General features: G+C 36.5%; 1 protein-coding gene across 1 annotated transcript; it reads right to left on the bottom strand.

Moving 5' to 3' along the window:
- Positions 1-990: 990 nt before the first annotated feature.
- On the bottom strand, positions 991-19,989 carry lpin1b (lipin 1b). Its single transcript, XM_056269280.1, has 20 exons — positions 19,640-19,989; positions 16,106-16,306; positions 15,901-15,996; positions 14,879-15,093; positions 14,679-14,765; positions 12,565-12,679; positions 12,166-12,433; positions 11,983-12,076; positions 11,220-11,380; positions 10,917-11,010; positions 10,772-10,841; positions 9,640-9,732; positions 9,489-9,544; positions 9,258-9,396; positions 7,294-7,442; positions 7,129-7,215; positions 6,897-7,049; positions 3,821-3,935; positions 3,524-3,627; positions 991-1,202 (listed from the first exon to the last, which is right to left on the bottom strand). Exons 2-20 carry the CDS (start codon positions 16,295-16,297, stop codon positions 1,037-1,039), a joined length of 2,454 nt encoding a protein of 817 aa, XP_056125255.1. The 5' UTR covers positions 16,298-16,306; positions 19,640-19,989; the 3' UTR covers positions 991-1,036.
- Between the last annotated feature and the right edge of the window lie 1,516 nt (positions 19,990-21,505).

Here is a 21,505-nt window from a genome sequence, read left to right on the forward strand (position 1 = left end):
GGGAAAAACCCCCCCAAAACTCTCTAGTTCTATAGTTGGAACTAATAACTGAAAATAAATTTCAATAAAAGGGCAAAAACTAGTTATATCAACAGCATCATGCTACAATTCATTTATTTAAACTACGTCTGTCTCATAAACTAAATATCTAAATCTTTAAACCTCATTGAAACCATAATAAAATGGAAGAAACCCATGCAGGGATATGATTATTAATTCATAAGAAAATATAACAGCATATCTTTCTTAATTTAACACATAAAGTGCTGGTTAAAATCATATGAAGGCAGGAATATCATAATACAGCTGTGATATGACAGCAGAAAAACGTTACATAAAGTAGGCTACATTAACAAAAAGGTACCATGTTCAATTCTATGTTCTATGTTCAATGAGTTCAATTATCCATTAAAAAATAAAGAAATGTAACATATCCTATATTCTCTCTTTCGCTGTTTTTTTTTTCATTTCTCAGAGAATAAAATTGTCGATCTAACAGAAACTTTCAAGAAACGTCTGGGTCATATTTTGCATAAAGAAAAAACTGTGTTTTTGGACCATTAACCTTATAGTAAATAAATAGGTGGTTAATTGTCACTAAATGCTATATATATACTGTATATATATAATTTTTACTTTATTTTTTGCAAAATAATGATTTTGGAGTGAAATTTGACCTGGATATTTCAAATTGTGTGAAATGTAACATTATTCAGTTTCATTCATATATTAACAGATGCTTTTCAACACAAAGCTTGTGATCACAAGCCAAACTGAAAAGGTACATTTAAAAAAAAGTTTAGTACAATATACTATAAATCACAAATGACATGTAAAGACTTTTTTGAAAGAAAGTGCTTTTTTTTTTCTGAGGTCGAGAGACCCACACATGAATTTTGCGAGTGATTTTTCATGTTTGCACTGATTATGTTCAGTTTTGGTTATTAGCCTGTGTCTGTTGTATTTGTATTTCTGCGTCCTGTGGCGTTTATGTGAGCGTCCACACGCGATGTCGTGAGCAGATCCGTGCAGCTGTTCAGCGAGTGGTGTTGATAGTGCTCGCTATCTGCCCGTCCATGAGAGGGAGCTGTTCTCTCCAGAAGGTGAACTGGCTGAAGGTGTCACTGCAGGGGAAGTCACACGAACTACTGCGCTTCAGGAGCGGGAAGACGTGATCCACCACCTCGCCCAGACGCACGTACCTGCACAGGTAAACCACAGCTGACACACTTATTCATATCAAGCATTTAATCACACAGACACAGTCAGTAGCAGTGCTAACCGAGGGAGTAACTAATGAAAGCAGTAGGGGAGCGCGGGGCACAACGTAACGCGGGGCTAGTTGTAACACCCTTGTTTTAAATACTTCCACACATGCCAGCATGACGAAACTTGGTGTATTTACTAGTTGCCATTTCAACACTATATAGAGAACAAATTGCGCCAAAATTCAGAAATCTTTGTAAGATACAACTGAACATTTATTTAACCATAGCAAAAGTACATTTCTTAAGTTAATTTTTCATCTCTATTTTTTGTGTTTATTTAAAATTAGACAAATTATTTTAATCTAAAATCTGTTGTTTAACAGTTGATATAGTTATTTAATGCTACGCTAACTAGCAGAAGACACTAGCAGGGTTTAAACCCCAGTTGTGCAGTTGGGGCATGTTGTAACACTGCGTTACAATATGCCCCTATTAGAAATATGCTATTATATTCTATACTTTTATGAATTCTATTGAGAAAACATGAGAAACATCTAAATAAAGACTAAGAGTCAATGTTTAGAAATGATTAATTATTATTTTGTTTTGAACTATGCTGTATAGCAGTGTTTTCCGGTGTGTTTGTTGTCAAACTCCAAAATTTGTTTATTTTTAATTTTTTAAAAATTCCATTATTTTATATGAAAAAGTTAATAATTGTATTTTATTAAGAAAATATTTTGGTTTGAATTGTATATTTTTTTTATTAGATCAGATAGCATTTTAAGCTGTCATATGGTGATGTTACAATGTGCCCCTCACATGTTACAATGTACCCCACCTATGGGGCATGTTGTCACATTTCACTTCCATTCTTTCGGGGTAAATTAAGAAAAAAGTATACACTGTATTAATAAAACAAAACCACATAATTGTACTAGACATGTGGGAAATTAATGTGGGAAAAAATAAATACTCTAAACCCTAAGTAGATTTACACAAACTGAGAAAGTAAAAAAAAGCGTTACATTGTGCCCCGCTCTTCCCTAACACACACTGGCTTTCTCAGTAGTGTGACTACTGTAGTTCAGCTGTTTTCATAACAAAGTAGTTTTTTCAGAAATAGCAGTGGTGGTGTGTGTGCTACAATGTTGATTTTAGTCAGTGTACTGTGCGCACAGCTTTACAAACCAGCAAACTGAGGTAATAATGTAACATCTCATCTTAAGCGCTCTCTCTCATATCAAGCATCGATTCTTTTTAGTGAATTGGTTTGTTTGGATGCTTTATTTACAGTAAATTAACCACTTCAAATAACATTTCACTTATTTATTTTCTGGCAACGCAATGTATGCTAGGTTCTATTTATTTATATTTGCATAATTTCCAACATTTTTGTGGACGGGATTTTATGCTGCGTTCACGCCATGTCGTAATTACTGTAATTTCACGATGACAACACGTGAGGTTTTACTCTGTGCTGTTATGTGTTTATATGACAACACTATCAACGCCTGAACGAATCTGCAGAGGTCAGGTGGTACAAGTAGGAGCTTTCGGAAAATTCCCAGCTTAAAAGTTGTAATTACGATCTCTATGAGGATGTGAACACTTTTTACAAGTTGAAATATTGTAATTGCGGTAACTTTACCGTAGTTTCCCCAGTATTCCGCCAAAATAAAAGCTACAGGATTTGAAATGTTGTAAGCGCAAGGGTTTAAGCATTTGAAAGTAAAGAATTAAAGACATAAACTTTAGTATTGTAACTTGTAGTGTAAAATAAAGTTATTGTTATAATTATTACTTTGCAAAAACTTGCACGTTTTTTATAATATATAATTGTTTTAATTAGTTAAAAACTAATAATAATAATTTCATTTAAATATTTTTAAAAATAAAACAAAAAAATGACAAAGCAAGATTAAAAATCTTTTATACTTACTTGAATGTCATGTGACCATCATCAAAGAACCGTGAATATCCAAATGTGTCGTTAAATTGAAACTTAACTTAAAATCTCAGGGGTACTTTAAGTAAATATTTTACGTCTAAGGGGTTGAGCTGACAAAATCCTCTTGGATCTCCTGTGCCAAGGATAAAAAGCTATAACATCAGCATTCCCTCCCCAGTGAGACAGTTTACTACTTTTTGTTAGTAGCTTCTAGTATAGATAACTATATACTGTATATATATATATATATATATATATATATATATATTATTTTTTAAGTAGCTTGTCTTATGAGTAGCTCGTATCTTGACAAACGACAGTTTTAAAGGAGCTTCCCCAACACTGGTCAGTAGTGTGTACTCACGATGAGATGTTGGTCTTGGCATGTTCCTGGATCAGTTCTCCTTTAGGATTGACAGTGAATATTCTGTTTAAGGGAACACCCACCTCCTTATAGGAAAACACATCCTACAGACACATTACAAAATACAGATTACAAAACTACACGTCACAGATCACCTACAGGCATCTTTATTAGGTATGCAAACCATTTTGACTGATATGTTAGCTAATAATTATGTTTATTATGGCTGATATGATGACCAATGAACCAATTTATTGCTAATTTCTTGCATTCTCATCGTCTCTCGTGTTCACTCACGGTGTCTCTGTTCCCGAACGCTGCGTAGAAGGGCTCTGTATTTGGGAGGAACAGATTCCTAATATCTGTCAAGCACGCCACCTTGAACTTCTCCGGCCTCTTCTCGATCACCTCCCTGAAAAGCAGAGAGAGAGAGTGTGTATGTGCATATGTTTTTGTTGAGAGGAACATTTCAGACACCCTGCAGTGTCACTTAAATTTGTTATGCAGAGGTCCTTTATTTGGGTTTGGGTATCAGACCAGCATAAATATAATCAATACTGTATGTCCATGCAGAACAAATCCATACAATCTCAAAGTAAATCATGTATCGCAGGTTCTTTTGCTTAATTAAACAGGCTGAGGTTACGGTATTATCATTAACTAAAATTAAAACTATTAAAAAACATTTCGGTTAATTGACATAAAGCTGAAATAAAATATAATATAAATATTATTTGAAAAATTTAAATTAGAAATGTTTCCTTGGCAATAAACTAAAATAAGTTTAAGTTGAAACACTAAAATTATGAACTGGAAATTAATAAAAAATAAAACTAACTAAAACTAAAACTGAAATAAAATAAAATAAAATTATAGCTAAAAAGCCATATTTAAAAAATAAATAAATAAACATAAAAACTAATCAAAAACAAAATGACTAAAAATTAAACTAAAATGAAAAAAATAAAAATAAAATAAAAGCTAATTCCAAATAAAATTGTAATAAAACACTGAAACAGGGTAACTGCAATCTTCTTCAATTTATACATGCATTGAAACTAGTTTATGTACAATTATATCCATACATATAAATTATTGATATTGAATTTTGCTGATATAATTATAATGCGTTTATAGAAAGGCATTAAAAAAAGATTATTGTGCCAATACTCGTAAAATATACATGTTGAATGTGTTAAATGCAAGATGCAGTGTATTGTGTTACCAAAATAAAGATAATATCCAGAAATAATATTTTATGCATAATGCGTTACTTTAGATTATAAATATGCCCAAAATACACAGGGACCCTTATTTTGAAATGTATATGCTTAAGTTTACTACTTCAGCTGCTCATTCAAAAAGATGAGGTAGATGCTGGCCGCTCCGAAAGCTTAAAAATGCTGCCTTCAAATCCAAAGCACGTCCGAATCCAATGTAAGTGTCACTTCCTGTCTCCTGAGATACCTTCATATGATCGATTATTGAAGGCAGCATAGATGTATCCCTCGCTGCCTTTGATATCCCACAATCCTGTGCGTTCCATTCTGTGACAGTTAAGATGGAAAATAAAGATGGCGTCTGAAAGTTGCGGTTGTTGGTCAGTTTGTGTGTAAATGTACGTTTTTGACCAACGTTTTACTATTGTAGTAATTAAATATGTGCTTAGTTTTCACTAAAGCTCTCTATTTTGCTGTAGATCATTAAACCGTTACTCTGCCTCAGAAGTTAGTATCGTGAGGTAACATCGTGCGTAAACGCTGTCTACAAAGTCATTGCCTGATAAGCCAGCGAGGCAACAAGTCAGCTACCAAAGTTCACACGCAGCCGAAATATGCACTCTTACAAACATCTACAACATATTTCAAAATAAAAGCCATAAATTAAACATTGTCATAATTCATCAACAGTAGATCATAAGCAAAGAATGAACTGTATTCATTGATTGCATACTGATCTGAAGCCAGAACAGTGCCGTGTGACAGTGACTTTGAACGTGCTGCGCTCCCATTTATTAAATTATATCATTGCCTTTTGAAGTTTAATAATCATATTAGGCCATGTCGTGATTCCTGTTTTCTTATTCCCAAAATTTAAATATTTGATTTAAAGGTGCAGTGTGTGACTTTTAGCGACATCTAGCGGTTCGGTTGCGAGTTTACACTAAGGGCTCAGCCCACCGCTCACCCCTCCCTTTCGAAGAAGCTACGGTGGCTAAAACGGGACAAACATCGTCGTCTGAGACAGCAGAGAATAGCCAGCGTAAACCAAGTTTCTGTACCACAGTCCATTATAAACCACATCATGGATAAAGTTTCAGGTGAGGATCAAGGGTCTTAATATATAATATAATAATAGTAATCAGCTGATTGTCTCACGAACATAACCAGCACATTTCTCCCCACATAGCAAACCCATAATACGACGAGGGAGAAGAACCACATGAAACTATGCAACTATATATGTTTTCTAACAGGGTAGTAAAAGTTTAGCTGGCTAATATGAGCTGTTACTGAGGCTGAGCTGGTTAAAGCGTTAAGCCTTGTTTAAACCTGACGTGTCCGCATGAGCCCAAAGGTGCGTGCGGCAAAAATGATGTGATTGTAACAGCGCGTGCGCCTCCGCATCCCCTAGACACCATTTACTACACACAATAGGCTTTTTTTCTCTGATTTTGGAAACTCGATCGACTTAAAATGCTTCCAAGATCGACGGTTTGGTGATTCCTGTAACTGTTTTACGGTCAATGACAAGAGTACTAATCAGCTGTCTCACGAACTTAACCAGCACATTTATCCCCACATAGCAAAGCCATAACACAGCGAGGGAGAAGAATTAAGTTACATGAAACAATCCAACTACATATTTACACCACTGACAAGGGAAAAGTCACTACTCACGGTGTGACTAGTGTCGAAACGCGCTCTGTAACGCTGTTTGTTTGCTGTCGGCTACTGTAGAAACATGACGTCACAATATGGCGACCTTCATAGAAGGGGATTCCCGCGCCTATGTAGATATAAATGCCTCATTCTAAGGTAATAAAAACATTACGGTTTATTAAGTAAGTTCTTTATACACCACTGAACACATAGTTATGGATGTCATATTGCATTTCTGTTAATAGATACTCAAAAATGTTACACATTGCACCTTTAAGACATTTTTTATACAATTTAAGATATTTAAGACTGTTTATGACCTTAAATTTGAGGTAAAGACTTCTAACTCTGTAAAGAAAGAATTTTTTTAAGTGTTTTATTTTTAATTGAATACATGAAGATGGAATAAGCTTAATGTAAAAGCAAAAGAAGTCAATGGGATGTCGTCAGATATATAGTGAATGAAGCAGTGTGTGAGTGTGTGTAATCACCTGTGCAGTGCTGAAAACAGGCTGCTGGGACTCAGTAAAACGGGTCCCTGTGGTAACATGGTTCCTCTCTCATTGACCCAGTGCAGGTAACCCCGTGTCATGTTCGCCATACCGATCGCCCTCGCTGAGCAATACAGAAACTTATAACCATTCCTGTAAAACATGCACAAGTATTTCAATCTTCATCCTGATGATATAGCAGAAAATCAGAGAAACAGTTGTGGTCTCTTACTGGCTGACGTTATGATACAGACGTGCGATGCCCTGATGGGTCCAGTCTTTACCCAGTGTGGGCAAAATATGCCCCAACTTATCTGACCTATGAAAGAAGAACATTAACGTAAAGCGATTCGATGTATTATTGTGTAAGATTACGATTATGTTCATGATTATGCACCTGGTGATTGTGCCATCGATGTCTGAGATGATGATTTTATCATCCCAGTTCCACAGGTAGATGGTTCCCTCACAGCGGCATGTGCCCTGATACTGAGTCGTCACACTGAACACCACGTCATTAAGGCCGTCCTTTAGCTGCAGACTGATCTACAGCAGACAAACACACTCTGTCACAATCAGTGTTGGGGTGTGAGTGTGTGCAATTCTACGGAAGCGTATTACATTCACTTGAAGAAAAGAAATCTACTCTGTTTTTCTGAATAAACGAGTTAATTATCTCAGAATTACAAGATATTTTTTCATGAAAAAAAAGTTTTTGCTCTGTTTTTCTGAATTAACGAGTTAATTATCTCAGAATTATGAGATACATTTTTCTTGAAAAACATTTTTTTTCACTCTGTTTTTATGAATTAATGAGTTACTCATAATTTTGAGATAATTAAGTCATTAATTCAGAAAAACAGAGCAAAAACTTTTTTTTTCGTGAAAAATGTTCTCGTAATTCTGAGATAATTAACTCGTTAATTCAGAAAAACAGAGTAGATTTTTTTTCTTCAAGTGAATGCAATACGCTTCCGTATACCATCTACTAAACTGCCCTTTTCTCATATGTAGTTTTGAAAAGTCTGATTCATTCTACTGAATTGGTTCATTCGAATGAGTCACTGATTCAAATTCTGCATGAAATTCCAAGTCTTCTGTTTTATAGCAAAATACTGCTGTTTATTATTGTTTTGGACTTAAATGTAATCGTTTTTTAGTAGTATATACAGGGCTCTCAAGTTTTAAAGACAGGCAAGAGTGACATCTCTACACTGTACATTCTCAAACATTCTCTAATGTTTGGGTCAAACAAGTTGTGAATTTTTTGTAACATTAAAACAGGAGATCATGACTTATCTTGAATCTTACCCAGATACAATAGTCCTATTTTCTGATTGGCTATTGTGTAGCCCCTTTCTTTTTTTTTTGATTGGCTGATAAGTGGCAGGCTCGACTAAGAACTGCAGGGAAGACGCGCTTGATTCTTGCCGGTTCCATAGCGAGAGCGACGCGGCCAGAGAAATTTTGGCCGCTGCGGCATATTAAATATATTATAAATAGTTTTTCAGCGTGAGAAATACAATGTGTGGCGGGAGAGCGTGACAAAAGACCGAAATGAGTGACTGTCATGCTCAATGCGTGACACTTGAGAGCCCTGTATTTAGTGTGGCATTAAATCTGTTCAAATTTACCAAAAGATAATTCATTTATTCTAAACACTCATTTTGAAGAATGTAAAAAATCTTATTAAATAAAAAATTTTTTTACATTTTTTTTATTATAAAACATATAATGTTAGTTTGTTTCTTAAAGGGATAGTTCACCTAAAAATAAAAATGATCTCATCATTTACTCACACTAATGCCACCCGATGTATACGACTTTCTTTCTTCTATTTTTTAGGAAAATAATCAGTCTCTGAGAGTCTATATAATGCTAGTGAAGGGGTGCTGTTCGGTTGACGCTTGAAAAACCACACACAGCAATCATGACAGTAATCCATACGACCCCAGTGGATGAAATGACAGGTGTGTGTAAGAAAAATACTCATATTTTTTACTTGTTTAACTATAAATCACGTTACTTCTCTTGCAAACTTCACAACGCACTTATGTCACACATCACAACCCATCACAACGCACGCCTCGTGATCGTATGACAATAGACAATAGTAAAAAGTGATGGATTACTCCCACAATCACTATGTGTGGTTTTTCAAGCATCATCTGAGCAACACCCATTCACTTGTATTATTATGGACTCACAGAGACTGATTATTTTCCTACAAATATTTGTTTGTGTATATCCGAAGAAAGAAAGTCATATACATCGGGACGGCGTGAGTTTGAGAGTAAATTATGAGAGATTTTTCTTTTCTTTTTTGTGAACTATCCCTTTAATTAAATTCAATAATCTTACGAGTTGTTCTGAAGAAAGGCGGAGAGTTTTCTGATAGGACACGCCTCCTCCAGCGGGGACGGAGTCTGTGTGAACAGGTACAGGGGTTTGTTTGGCAGATAAGTGATCTTCATCGCTGGAAGAGGACTCGTCTTTCCGTCTGTCAACAAACACATGGTTAAACCTATGAACAATTACAGACTGCAACATAATTTCAGATGAAATCGTATGACGGATGCATCAGATCTGAACCTGTTCTTGATGGTTTCGTCTCCTGCAGCACAGGCTGAACCGCTTGAGGCCGAATCCTGCAAACACAAAGACATAAGCAAAAGTCAACATCCAGTGCATCACTTTAAACAAAGCCCATGGGGATGATGTGTGTACAAATTTGACTGAGTACCGGTTTGGCACTGTTTGTTCTTCCTCGCCATGAAAACCACCATCTTCCTCGGTTTCTGGGCATCTTCTCCTTCATAAGTCTCTCTACGGTGGCCTGTGAGGGACATGCACACAAGCGTAATGCTAAACAACCGAAAAACTCAAAATAAACTCTCAGAAACTGAAGGCACAAAGACTCAAACACATGCTGGACTCTCATCCAGGGAAGGTGATTGATAAAAATTAGTGCAACGAACTGAGGAACTAAAGAAATTAAGCAGGTGACAGAAAACAAACTCCAGCAAAGAACAGACATGACTGAGCCCTGCAAACTAAAACACACACACACACACACACACACACACACACACAGGTAGGTGATACACAGGACAAGAGAACATGGTAAAACTTGATAATAGCGTCATTGCGAGTCATCTTACATATGTGATTGTCAAACTACAAGTGTCATTTGCAGTTGCAATATACTATTCAAAAGTTTGGGGTTGGTAAAAATGTTTTTGAAAGAACTCTCTTATGCTCGCCAATGCTGCATTTATTTGATCAAAAATACAGTAAAAACATCACACGATCCTTCAGAAATCATTCTAATTTGCTGCTCAAGAAACATGTCTTATTATTTTCAACGTTGAAAACTTGTGCTGCTTAATATTTTTACCTTTTATTTTATTTTTATTGGACAATATTAGATATTTAGATATTTATAAGTGCATGCTCATTTCCCCTATTTTTAATACTTGGAACATATCAAAATAATTTTAAAAATCATGTCATGGCTTTTAAATGTTATTTTTATAGAAAAATCTCAAAGTGAATATCCATTTTCATTTTTATTTTTTTGTTTATTGCATTAAAATAATCAGTTTATCTGTATCGTCCATCATTTTATATGTGATTAAATAATTTATATAAGTGATACCGGTATTAAGTAAATATTTATTTCAATACAAAAACAGTCATAAAATGCTGCACAGGGACTTCTGGGAGAACTATTGAGTGAGTCAAATTAATCACTGAATCAGTTGTTTGAACAAGTTCGCTGAAATAAAACATCTGAATTAATTGATTTGCTAAAATGAATCGGACTTCCAAATGTTACTGGAGAAAGAGAGACTCTATATAGTGTGTGTGTGTACCTTAGGCAATGGTTTCTGGAAGGCTTGCATAGCCAGCATAATAGGAGCAGCAGTGCTCCAGTTATAATACCTGCAAAAATAGCAGCTGTTATTTTCAGTCCAAGACAAATGAGATGAGAATCGATTACAGTAATGTGAACCTCACTTAGAGCCGATCTTCACCACCAGATTAGGGTCATCAATGATGGATGGATTATCAGCAAACTGCTGAAAAGACACAGACTTCTGCTGGAAATGCTCTGAATAAGAGAGAGAGAGGACAGTAAATCAATAGCAATGCATACATATGTATTAGTTTGAGTGAATGTAAGATTAAGGCCAGACAGATACTCTACGCACGTACGCAAATGCAGTCCTGAATGCTTAATGAATGCATTTCAAGCAAGTAGTCCTGACTCCTGTTGTACATAATTAATGTGCAGTGCTGTTTGTGAGCGAGTCTGTGCACCTTTAGTGATCTCTCTGTTTTCTGTGAGGCCTCCACAGAGAGAGATGGCCATAGTGGGAAGGTCGTAACTGTCCACTCCGCTGTCTGCTCCTGAGCTGCACATAGACTGAGGAGACGCGGTCACACTGCGGACACCGTTCTCACCCAAGCGCTCTGAACCACTGAGAAAACACAAAAACAAGCAATACAGTGTTACATTGTTGATATAAGCAGTCAATCAAGCATACACATATTTGATAAACCCGACTCTATCATATTCTATCACTCTCTCAATCATCATGTTGCATTGCATTACATTTTGCCCACATAATATAAAAACATAACTTTGATCATAAAACTAAGCATATAAATATCATCTTACTAAGACATTATTAGGAGATATAGAGTAACAGCTGATATGTATATGCAACAGTTATAAAGATCTCATTGAATTACATTAAAGCTATCCAAATTTCATCTTACTTTTTGGCCATAAAAATATGCACCAAGTTCTTTCTCAGATTGGGCCTCTAAATACATTTTTCCTCCTTGAGTATGAGCTCCATATTTTAATTACATCATAGTATGTGAGCTATAAAAGCCTGATGCATTAAATATGATACTGAAAACTTTCTTTATAAAAAAAATAACTTTTTAAAAATATTTTGTCTATGTTCCATACTATTCCATTTAAAAAATATATATTTTTCTAACTATTATTTCATATGTCAAGCTTTACAGGGTTAATACAGCCTTATAGAGAGGTGAAATTGGGATGACAAACATTTTAGGGAAGTAAAGTGCCGCCACCTCCGGCTTCAAATCCTTTATATCATCCAAATACACGCCATCAGAACCCAGATGGCGACTTTTCTTATCTGCACGAGTACACACAAAACACCATAAATTAAGTAATACAAAAAAACAAGGCTAACTGAATTTTAACCCCAAAATTATGCAGTATAACCTTTTCTTTTAGTCTTATTTTGTGGGCGGGGTCCAGTATTTGCTCCTCCCTCCTCAACCTCAGACATCACGCAAGCTGCTGGTGTCACATCCTGCTTTTCGAACTCTTTCGCTCTGTTTGATTGGCCATCAGCATGTAATGTCCTGTTGCTGTCATGGTGATGGGCGGCAGTCTCAGGGATGACTCTGAAATGTGTGTTGTCAGAGACTGGAATTGACAGTGAGGCAGAAGCAGGCAGGACGTTTGGTTTCGCTGACAGAAACGATGGCTGTAAATACATTTTTATTATGAGGTAAGTATGAGTTTAATAAATGAGGGGTCTTTCAAGTCACATTGACGGTATAGTTGCTGTTAGTTGGGTTAATGTGTCAGTGAGTTGGATTTTAGGATAATTCTGACCTTGGCAACTTGTGGTAACTCCCCCCAGGACCACAACATGTCCGAATCGTCCTGCTGACCTTCACAAAGCAGTTCAGAGTCACTCTTAGGGGTGCAGGGACGAGACACATTAGGACTAGAGAGGAAATAATAAGAAAAAATATTATTTTTTTTATAGTTTTACATACATTTTACGTATATGCCAAACTCATCAATACTATGCAAATAAAGATTAAAAAAAGAGAGCACTGACAGAGGTTTTTATTAAATATTAATATTTTGCAATATTTTTATAATTGTGAATAAGGGTGTGTGAGCGAGTCTCTGTGTTCGGGCTATTCCTTTATATTTATACCTTTATATTAGAAATCATTCTAATATCCTGATTTGCTGCTCAAGAAACATTTGTGATTATTATTAATGTTGAAAAAGTTGTGCTGTGTAAATTTGTGTTCAAACAGTGATACATTTTTTCAGGATTCTTTGATGAATAGAAAGTTCAAAAGCATTTATTTTTAATAGAAATCTTTTTTTAATTATTATATTATTATTAAATATTATAAATGTCTTAACAGACACTTTTAATACATTTAATGCATCCTTTCAATATATATATATATATATATATATATATATACTCACCGGCCACTTTATTAGGTACCCCATGCTAGTAACGGGTTGGACCCCCTTTTGCCTTCAGAACTGCCTCAATTCTTCGTGGCATAGATTCAACAAGGTGCTGGAAGCATTCCTCAGGGAGTTTGGTCCATATTGACATGATGGCATCACACAGTTGCCGCAGATTTGTCGGCTGCACATCCATGATGCGAATCTCCCATTCCACCACATCCCAAAGATGCTCTATTGGGTTGAGATCTGATGACTGTGGAGGCCATTTTAGTACAGTGAACTCATTGTCATGTTCAAGAAACCAATTTGAAATGATTAGAGCTTTGTGACATGGTGGAAGTAGCCATCAGAGGATGGGTACATGGTGGCCATAAAGGGATGGACATGGTCAGAAACAATGCTCAGGTAGGCCGTGGCATTTAAACGATGCCCAATTGGCACTAAGGGGCCTAAAGTGTGCCAGGAAAACATCCCCCACACCATTACACCACCACCACCAGCCTGCACAGTGGTAACAAGGCATGATGGTTCCATGTTCTCATTCTGTTTACGCCAAATTCTGACTCTAACATCTGAATGTCTCAACAGAAATCGAGACTCATCAGACCAGGCAACATTTTTCCAGTCTTCAACTGTTCAATTTTGGTGAGCTCTTGCAAATTGTAGCCTCTTTTTCCTATTTGTAGTGGAGATGAGTGGTACCCGGTGGAGTCTTCTGCTGTTGTAGCCCATCCGCCTCAAGGTTGTGCGTGTTGTGGCTTCACAAATGCTTTGCTGCATACCTCGGTTGTAACGAGTGGTTATTTCAGTCACTGTTGCCCTTCTATCAGCTCGAACCAGTCTGGCCATTCTCCTCTGACCTCTGGCATCAACAAGGCATTTCCGCCCACAGAACTGCCGCTCACTGGATGTTTTTTCTTTTTCGGACCATTCTCTGTAAACCCTAGAGATGGTTGTGCGTGAAAATCCCAGTAGACTAGCAGTTTCTGAAATACTCAGACCAGCCCTTCTGGCACCAACAATCATGCCACGTTCAAAGTCACTCAAATCAACTTTCTTCCCCATACTGATGCTCGGTTTGAACTGCAGGAGATTGTCTTGACCATGTCTACATGCCTAAATGCACTGAGTTGCCGCCATGTGATTGGCTGCTTAGAAATTAAGTGTTAACGAGCAGTTGGACAGGTGTACCTAATAAAGTGGCCGGTGAGTGTATATATATAGTACAGACCCCAAACTTTTGGATGTTTATAGTACATATCTTTTTTATATATGATGCAGAAATATGTTTTTTAAATTAATAGATTTTTTTTTTTTTTTTATCTGCCAATATTATAAATATATTTTTAGCACTAATAATTTAATAACACTGTTAAATCTAATCTTGAACAAAACTAAAAATTTTCATACTGTACATGATAATGTTGTGATGCCTAAATTAACTTGAGGGATTTAAAACTCAATTTAAGTGTGTGTGTGTGTGTGTGTGTGTGTTTGGGCTCTACCTGTGAACAGGAGTCAACTCTCCATCTGAGCGAGCATAAGTTGTGTTTTGCTTGTTTCCAGTGGTTGAACCTCCATTCGGCAGGTCTCTACACACATAGAAACATACATAAGATACCGGTGTTGGTATTCTTAAAATAGTAACTACTACATTTTGTAATTTATGTATTTGCTCTAATAAGGCTTAAAAAGATCAGCCGACCTGTTCTGACCGGGCAGCTCGCTGTCATTAATGTCGATGTTGAACAGTTCCTCCTCTGAGAACTCCACACTCTCCTCCCTCTTCACATCCTCCGACCTGCACTTCCTTCTCCTCTTTCTTCTCTTCTTAATCATTCCATTCTCAGTGCAGGAGCCCATCAGAAAACCCCCGTCGGACGGAATGGGAGATGTGGCCAGGTAAGAAGGAATCACTTCCTGTAGGGAATCATCAGAAAAGAAAGTTAATCTGAGATCTGATCAAACAAGTGTGTACTATAAGCTCAGCTGTTAGCTATCAACAGACATCAATAATACATTTGTTTTGGCTCTGAATGAGGTCACATAATATTGTTAAATGCGAATGTAAAGTGTGCAGTGTAATAATCAGAAGTATTAGATGAGAACAATAGAGATGAAATGATGAAAATAAGATGTTCCCTCAGCTGATCTCAGAACCACAAATTCTGATTCTCAAAAACAAGTTTCACATTTACAGTGGTCTTACCACACTTCCTATATTTACTTCCTGTATTTCTTTCGAAATGACCCCAACAGAACACTAATCTGTTCCAAAATGCTCTTCTATTCTACAATAATGCTTCGTTCTAAAATCATTGTGCTGTTCTAGAACTGTTCTGTTACTTTTTAGAATTTTCTAAATTCTAAAAGTGTTCCTTTTCTGTTCTAGAATCACTGCTCTGATCTGTCCCAGAATACAGTTCAGTTCTAGAAAGCTGGATTAAGATCACAGCATGATCATCCAAAACGTCTTCAGAGCCTACAGCACTGAAAACCATGCAGCTTTATGTTTATGGTTCTCTGATAGATCTTCTACTGATCAAATATCTTTGCTCTATGTGAATTCACAGGTCAGAGGTCACCAAACTTGAGCTTGCATTTACTGGTCTCCGGCTTACTATGAATAGAAGTGAATGATCACAAAGTCTAGTGTGACCAAAGCTTTAAAAAGGAAACAAGCTTGAATATTGGTGAGGGTTTGCATGTTTCTCTGTTGTTCTGCACCTGATTGTCTTTCGTCTCCTTGACAAAAAACGCTTCTCCGTTCTCGCCTAACTTCATGTGCAAATTCACAGGTTCCCCGTTGATCTCAATGTCCACCTGATTGACAGAAAGAGAGAAGATAAAGTCAACACATTATGGACCAACCAGATATCATAGGGAGGTCAGACAACATATGGTATCTCAAATGTATCCTGGTACCACTCACCACTTTCTCTCGTGATCTCAGGACACCCATCTTTCCAAAGCGCACGTGAAATGGAGAGCAGATCAGAGCTCCATCCGGCTGTCGGACAACGATGACATCGATGCAGCCGGACAGCGTGGCGGGATTCAGACCCCTGTAGAGTTCCTTCACCTGCACGAACACCTGGCCTGCCAACTGACCCACGTAATTCATGGTCTGAGCCTACATGGAGAAAGGAGGAGAAATGTCATTAATGGAACCTGTACAAGTATGGTCACTATATATGGAACACACTCTTTGAAGTGTGCAATTTTCTGAATTACATTGAAGAAGAGAACAGAATGTCATAGACATTTAAGGTGGACGTTTTTGCCATGAACCAGTATGCAACCACCCAAAACATCCTAGCAATCACATAGCAATGCTTTTTCGAAAGGCGTTTTCGAAACACTGCTTTGTGAAGCTTTGAAACCTTTGCGAATCATCTTTTTCTGAACCAGTGATTCGGAGCGCCTGTCAAACTGCCAAAGTGATGCGATTTCAGTAAATGAGGCTTTGTTACGTCATTTCAAAAACATCTGAAATGACGTAACAAAGCCTCATTTACTGAAATCGCATCACTTTGGCAGTTTGACAGGCGCTCCGAAACACTGCTTTGTGAAGCTTTGAAACCTTTGCGAATCATCTTTTTCTGAACCAGTGATTCGGAGCGCCTGTCAAACTGCCAAAGTAATGCGATTTCAGTAAATGAGGCTTTGTTACGTCATTTCAGATGTTTTTGAAATGTCAATGATCTCTGTGAACCCATTAACTATAGGGTTCAAGACAAGTCTATATCAAGGCTGGGCAACTCTGGCCCTCGAAATCCACTTTCCTGCAGAGTTTCAACCATGGTGAATCTCACCTGCCTGTAGCTTTCTAGTAATAGTGAAGATGCATGTTCGGGTGTGTTTGTTCATGGTTGAAGCTAAAGGACAGTGGATACGGAGGGCCAGAGTTGCCTAGCCCTGTCTACATGATTTTTACCTGCAATTTTATAAATTTGTAAAAATGTAAAAACACATTTGTATAATAAAAAGAAAGAATTGTAATTAATAGTCTCTTATTGGTCTGAATAACCAAACCCTCTATATAAAACAAACAAAACAAGCCCTAATTTAATCAAATACATATTATAAATACACTTTATATTTAATGGTATTAGATGATTTGTTAATTGCATTTAATAAAAAATTTGGAATTGGTTTGTAAAAGGTGTTTCTATGCTGGTGTTTTTTCGATGCATTTACACTTTTTTGAATTCTAGAAAAATTTGTGTCAGCTCAATTGTGCTCCTTCCTTATATCTATGAAAAATTTCAGTCAAGATTCAGGCCCCATCTACGTTAACGTCAGATATAAAAATTATGGAGTACCTCAAGGGTCTGTTTTAGGCCCTCTGCTATTTTCAATATACATGCAGCCCCTTGGTAATATTTTTAGAAAATATAGAATTAGTTTCCACTGTTCCACCATTTCTGATGCAGAAAGGCTCATGAATTCATGAGCTCTAGACTAGATTACTGTAAGTAATGCATTACTAGCTGGTTGTCCTGCATCCTCAATGAACAATCTACAATTAGTCTAAAATGCAGCTGCTAGAGTTCTTACCAGGTCAAGAAAATGCGATCAGATAACCCCAATTTTATCATCTCTACACTATTTACCCATCAAGTTCTGTATCAATTATAAAGTCTTGCTACTGACCTATAAGGCCCTGAATGGGTTAGCTCCTGTGTATTTAACCGATCTTCTATCGCCTTACAATCCATCACTCTCTGTAAGATCACAAAACTCTGGTCTTTTGGTAGTACCTAGGATATCTAAGTCCACTAAAGGAGGGAATAGCCTAATCTCCTAAACTCTGGAATAGCCTTCCTGATAATGTTCGGGGCTCAGACTCACTCTCCCAGTTTAAATATAGATTAAAGACATCTTTTTATCCAAAGATTCACATAATGCATCTCATAGCGACAGCAACGCTATTTTCCATTTGTTTTTCTTTTCTCTATACAAATAAATGTACATTTAATTGAATTAATGAATGACGTGATTCATGATATTAATTTCTCTGTACATCCCGTCGATTTGTCAGTCGAACAAAGTGACTTTTGACACAAACGCGTCTTTTTTGGGGGAATTGCTATCCAGTTGTTTTTCCATTCTGGTCAATTTGATACCCTCACTAGCAGTAATAAATTATTGATTTTCTGTCAGAAACTCTTGTGAGTTTATCACTTTACAAGCAGGAATTCTGTCACCAGTTACTTCCATACTTGATCAAACACACAAGATCCTTTTATCAAAGACTCTCTGGGCGACATGAAACGTTTAGTCATCAGCTGATCACAAAGGTCAATGATCTGATCATAACAAACATACACACTTACAGACACTAATAATGAACATGTCTGTCAAACGCCACAGGAGGATCAGATGTCAGAATCTGTTCTGTACTAGACACACAGTCTCAGTGTGATTATCGCTGCTGTACTTCTCCTGGTTTCATATTTCTCCATAAGTGAATAATGTCAGCCCCAGACATGCCAGCTGAGTTAACAGAACAGATTATTACGGAAATATACAGAGAGGAAGAGGTCCTTAAAGCCATCAGTTTCTCACTGAAGCTCTAGGTGGAGTCAATCCAGAAGTGAACCATTTGAGCCCGAGGCTGAGAATTCGCCACATTACTCAAAATGATCCTTCACATGCGAAAAGGTCAGACTCAGAGGACAGAGACAGAGAGAAAAAAAAAGAGTATGATCTGTCTTATAATCTCCTCAGCAGCACAGAGCAGTTATTTATATTAAATAATTTCATATTACTGAATTATATTTTAACAGTGTAAAGTCCAGGTTCAGAAAGTAAAAATCCTTCTCAATATTTTGTTCCAAACACCTAGATTTGCTAATTAGCACAGTTTTCGGCCAGGAGAGAGAACTAATTTGTGAAATTTGGGTGGAATAAACATATGGCAGGACTTTTCCTTTCTGTTCCCTGGACTTTACACCTCTGTATTTTAATAATAATTAATTATACGTTTTATCTATAAAGCGCCTTTCCCAAGCTCAAGGTCGCTGTACAAGAAGATAACAAAAACACAGCATCAAGCATTATAGTAATATTATAACACTATTTTATAATTATAATATACAATTATGGTTTTATTATTTATTTGTAGGCTACTTGTTTATTATTTAATACATATATATTATAGAATAATTAGTAGCTTGTTATCATATCTTGTAGCAGATATGAGCCACCAGTACAGTAATAAATGTGATAAAATATAATTTAAGTGTAAAGTAAAATAATGACTCATCATCAGCTGTCATTATATCAGTTATGCAATCAGAGTGAATACGAAAACAATGTTTACAGACATCACTTAAGAATGTCAACATCACAATTTCAGTTTCATAAAACATCCCAAAACATCAATAACTTGATGTAGGGTGACATATTACACACATAAACAGAATGAATTAGATGACAGTATGTATAAAGTCTCTCTCACCTCCAGTAAAGCTCCGTTCAGCTCATCGTGTTTACAGAAGAGTGAAGGACAAACACAGTAACATTCATGCGTTCATATTCTCTCTGTCATACATTCATATTCCATGTGTTAGCGGATCGATGTGAGTGACGTCACATAGGCTGAAAAAAAAAAAACCTGCTGAGAAAAGACGCCGATCAGCCAATCGGTGAAAATGACTTCTCATCAGGTTAATTTTATATTTATTCACGCTCGGAAGTCGCCTCCCACGTTTCACATGATATTAGACCGAATTTAGTAAAGGAATATTTTGAATTATCCGGCTGTTAGAAGGAATTGAAAGAGAGCCGATAAGTTGTGGGCGGGCGCTGATAGTTGTTTTATTTTTGGGATCTTGCGGGTACCGCTTTGAGTGACAGCTGTGAGGTGATCCTTCTGACCAATCAGCGCTCAGCATTCATGACGCATAGTCGCTAGACGGGCTTTGGTCGCTCCTGTAAGGTGATCCTCTTGTCCAATCAGTGAGCAGTTTTCACTGACATTCGATGTCTGCTGTTTTTAGCACTTTGCATGTCGAAAGATTGACATAAATGCAAGTTAAAAAATGTACTTTCTACAATAATGAAAAGGGATTTTAAAGAAAATTGGGAAGGGCTAATAAACTATGTATTTTATGTAAATGTAAGGATATTTGTAGCTATATTTTATGAAAACATAATAGGCCTAGATATTTTTTAATCTTTGTCTTTTGTTATAGGCAAATTATACATTCATAAACTATCTAAATGTCTGTACGCGTCAAATGTTTGGAGCTTGAAGGCTTTTGAGCTCTCTTTTCCAGTACATTTCTGCAATAAATGGGAGTCAGTCAAACAGGCCAGAAATATGATAATATGATTAAGAGGTGACAGTTAAAGTCACACAAGCCCCATAAGCTCCCATATTTTGTTGTCTTAACAAATACAAGTGCATAATGTTACAAGGCCAGACCGTTTAAACATTATACAGCCAATAGAGAGATATAGTTGTATTTGTGCATGTGTGGAAAGATAACCATAAAATAGTCTACAACAATTTCTGTGCATCACAGACCACATTAGGAGATTTGCATGTAACAAGACTCTTTCAGTGCTATGATCATACGTTGAGAACAGCAGACAGACAGAGAGAGAGGAAAAAAAGGAAACAAGAGATTGGTTTTGAGTCACGCTCGCGTGTTCTTGCTCCACTAACCACAGTCTGATGGGTAAAACAGCCCAGTTGAGTTGAGTTTTGGCTTTGTTTATGCATGCATCTTTTCAATCTGCCTACTTTGTTACTTTGCTTATTCAGTGGGTCTCAGCTGGTTTTCATCTTTTATATTTGACGAGTACCAAAATTGTGTAAAAAACATTTTACATTTATTTAAACACCTTGAAGTGCGAGCCAACAACCTGCAACATGCTTTACGTGACTATAGGCAGAATAGGAAAAATGACAAGTTTGTAAATGCATCAACAACAGCAGCCAGTTATGGGTTATTCTTTTAATCAGGTAATTTTTTAATTCAATCAAACCTCTAAACTACCGATCACATTATAGAGACATTAATCAATGCTCACTCTGATTCTCATTGCCCAAAATGCCAACACCGACTACAGCTTTTTTTATGTACAGTATGTCAGATCATTAATATGCCAGTGAATAGTTTGGACACACCTGATGTTAATATAAATTTTGTTCCTAATCCTATGCTTTATTTATTAATTTACACATATATAATCACAATAATAGTCATCACTGAATTGACTTCAGCTGAACAATGACACTGTTTTCTTTTAGAGCTGCAAATGAACTCTGTTTGCATCATTGAATTATTTTCCTGTTAATACTGTGAAGCTGCTTTGA

This window comes from Rhinichthys klamathensis, unplaced genomic scaffold, assembly GCF_029890125.1.
Source record: "Rhinichthys klamathensis goyatoka isolate OS25496 unplaced genomic scaffold, OSU_Roscu_1.1 h1tg000281l_1, whole genome shotgun sequence".
Lineage (NCBI taxonomy): Eukaryota > Metazoa > Chordata > Actinopteri > Cypriniformes > Leuciscidae > Rhinichthys > Rhinichthys klamathensis.

Coding starts and splice junctions, on each gene's coding strand:
- lpin1b (XM_056269280.1), bottom strand. CDS start 16,297: ATGAATTACGTGGGTCAGTTGGCAGGCCAGGTGTTCGTGCAGGTGAAG. Junction 7,443..9,257: donor GCCTTTCTTCAGAACAACTC/GTAAGATTATTG, acceptor TGTCTGCTGTAG/ATCAGTCTGCAGCTAAAGGA. Junction 3,936..6,896: donor CTGTTTTCAGCACTGCACAG/GTGATTACACAC, acceptor TCTGCTTTTCAG/GGAGGTGATCGAGAAGAGGC.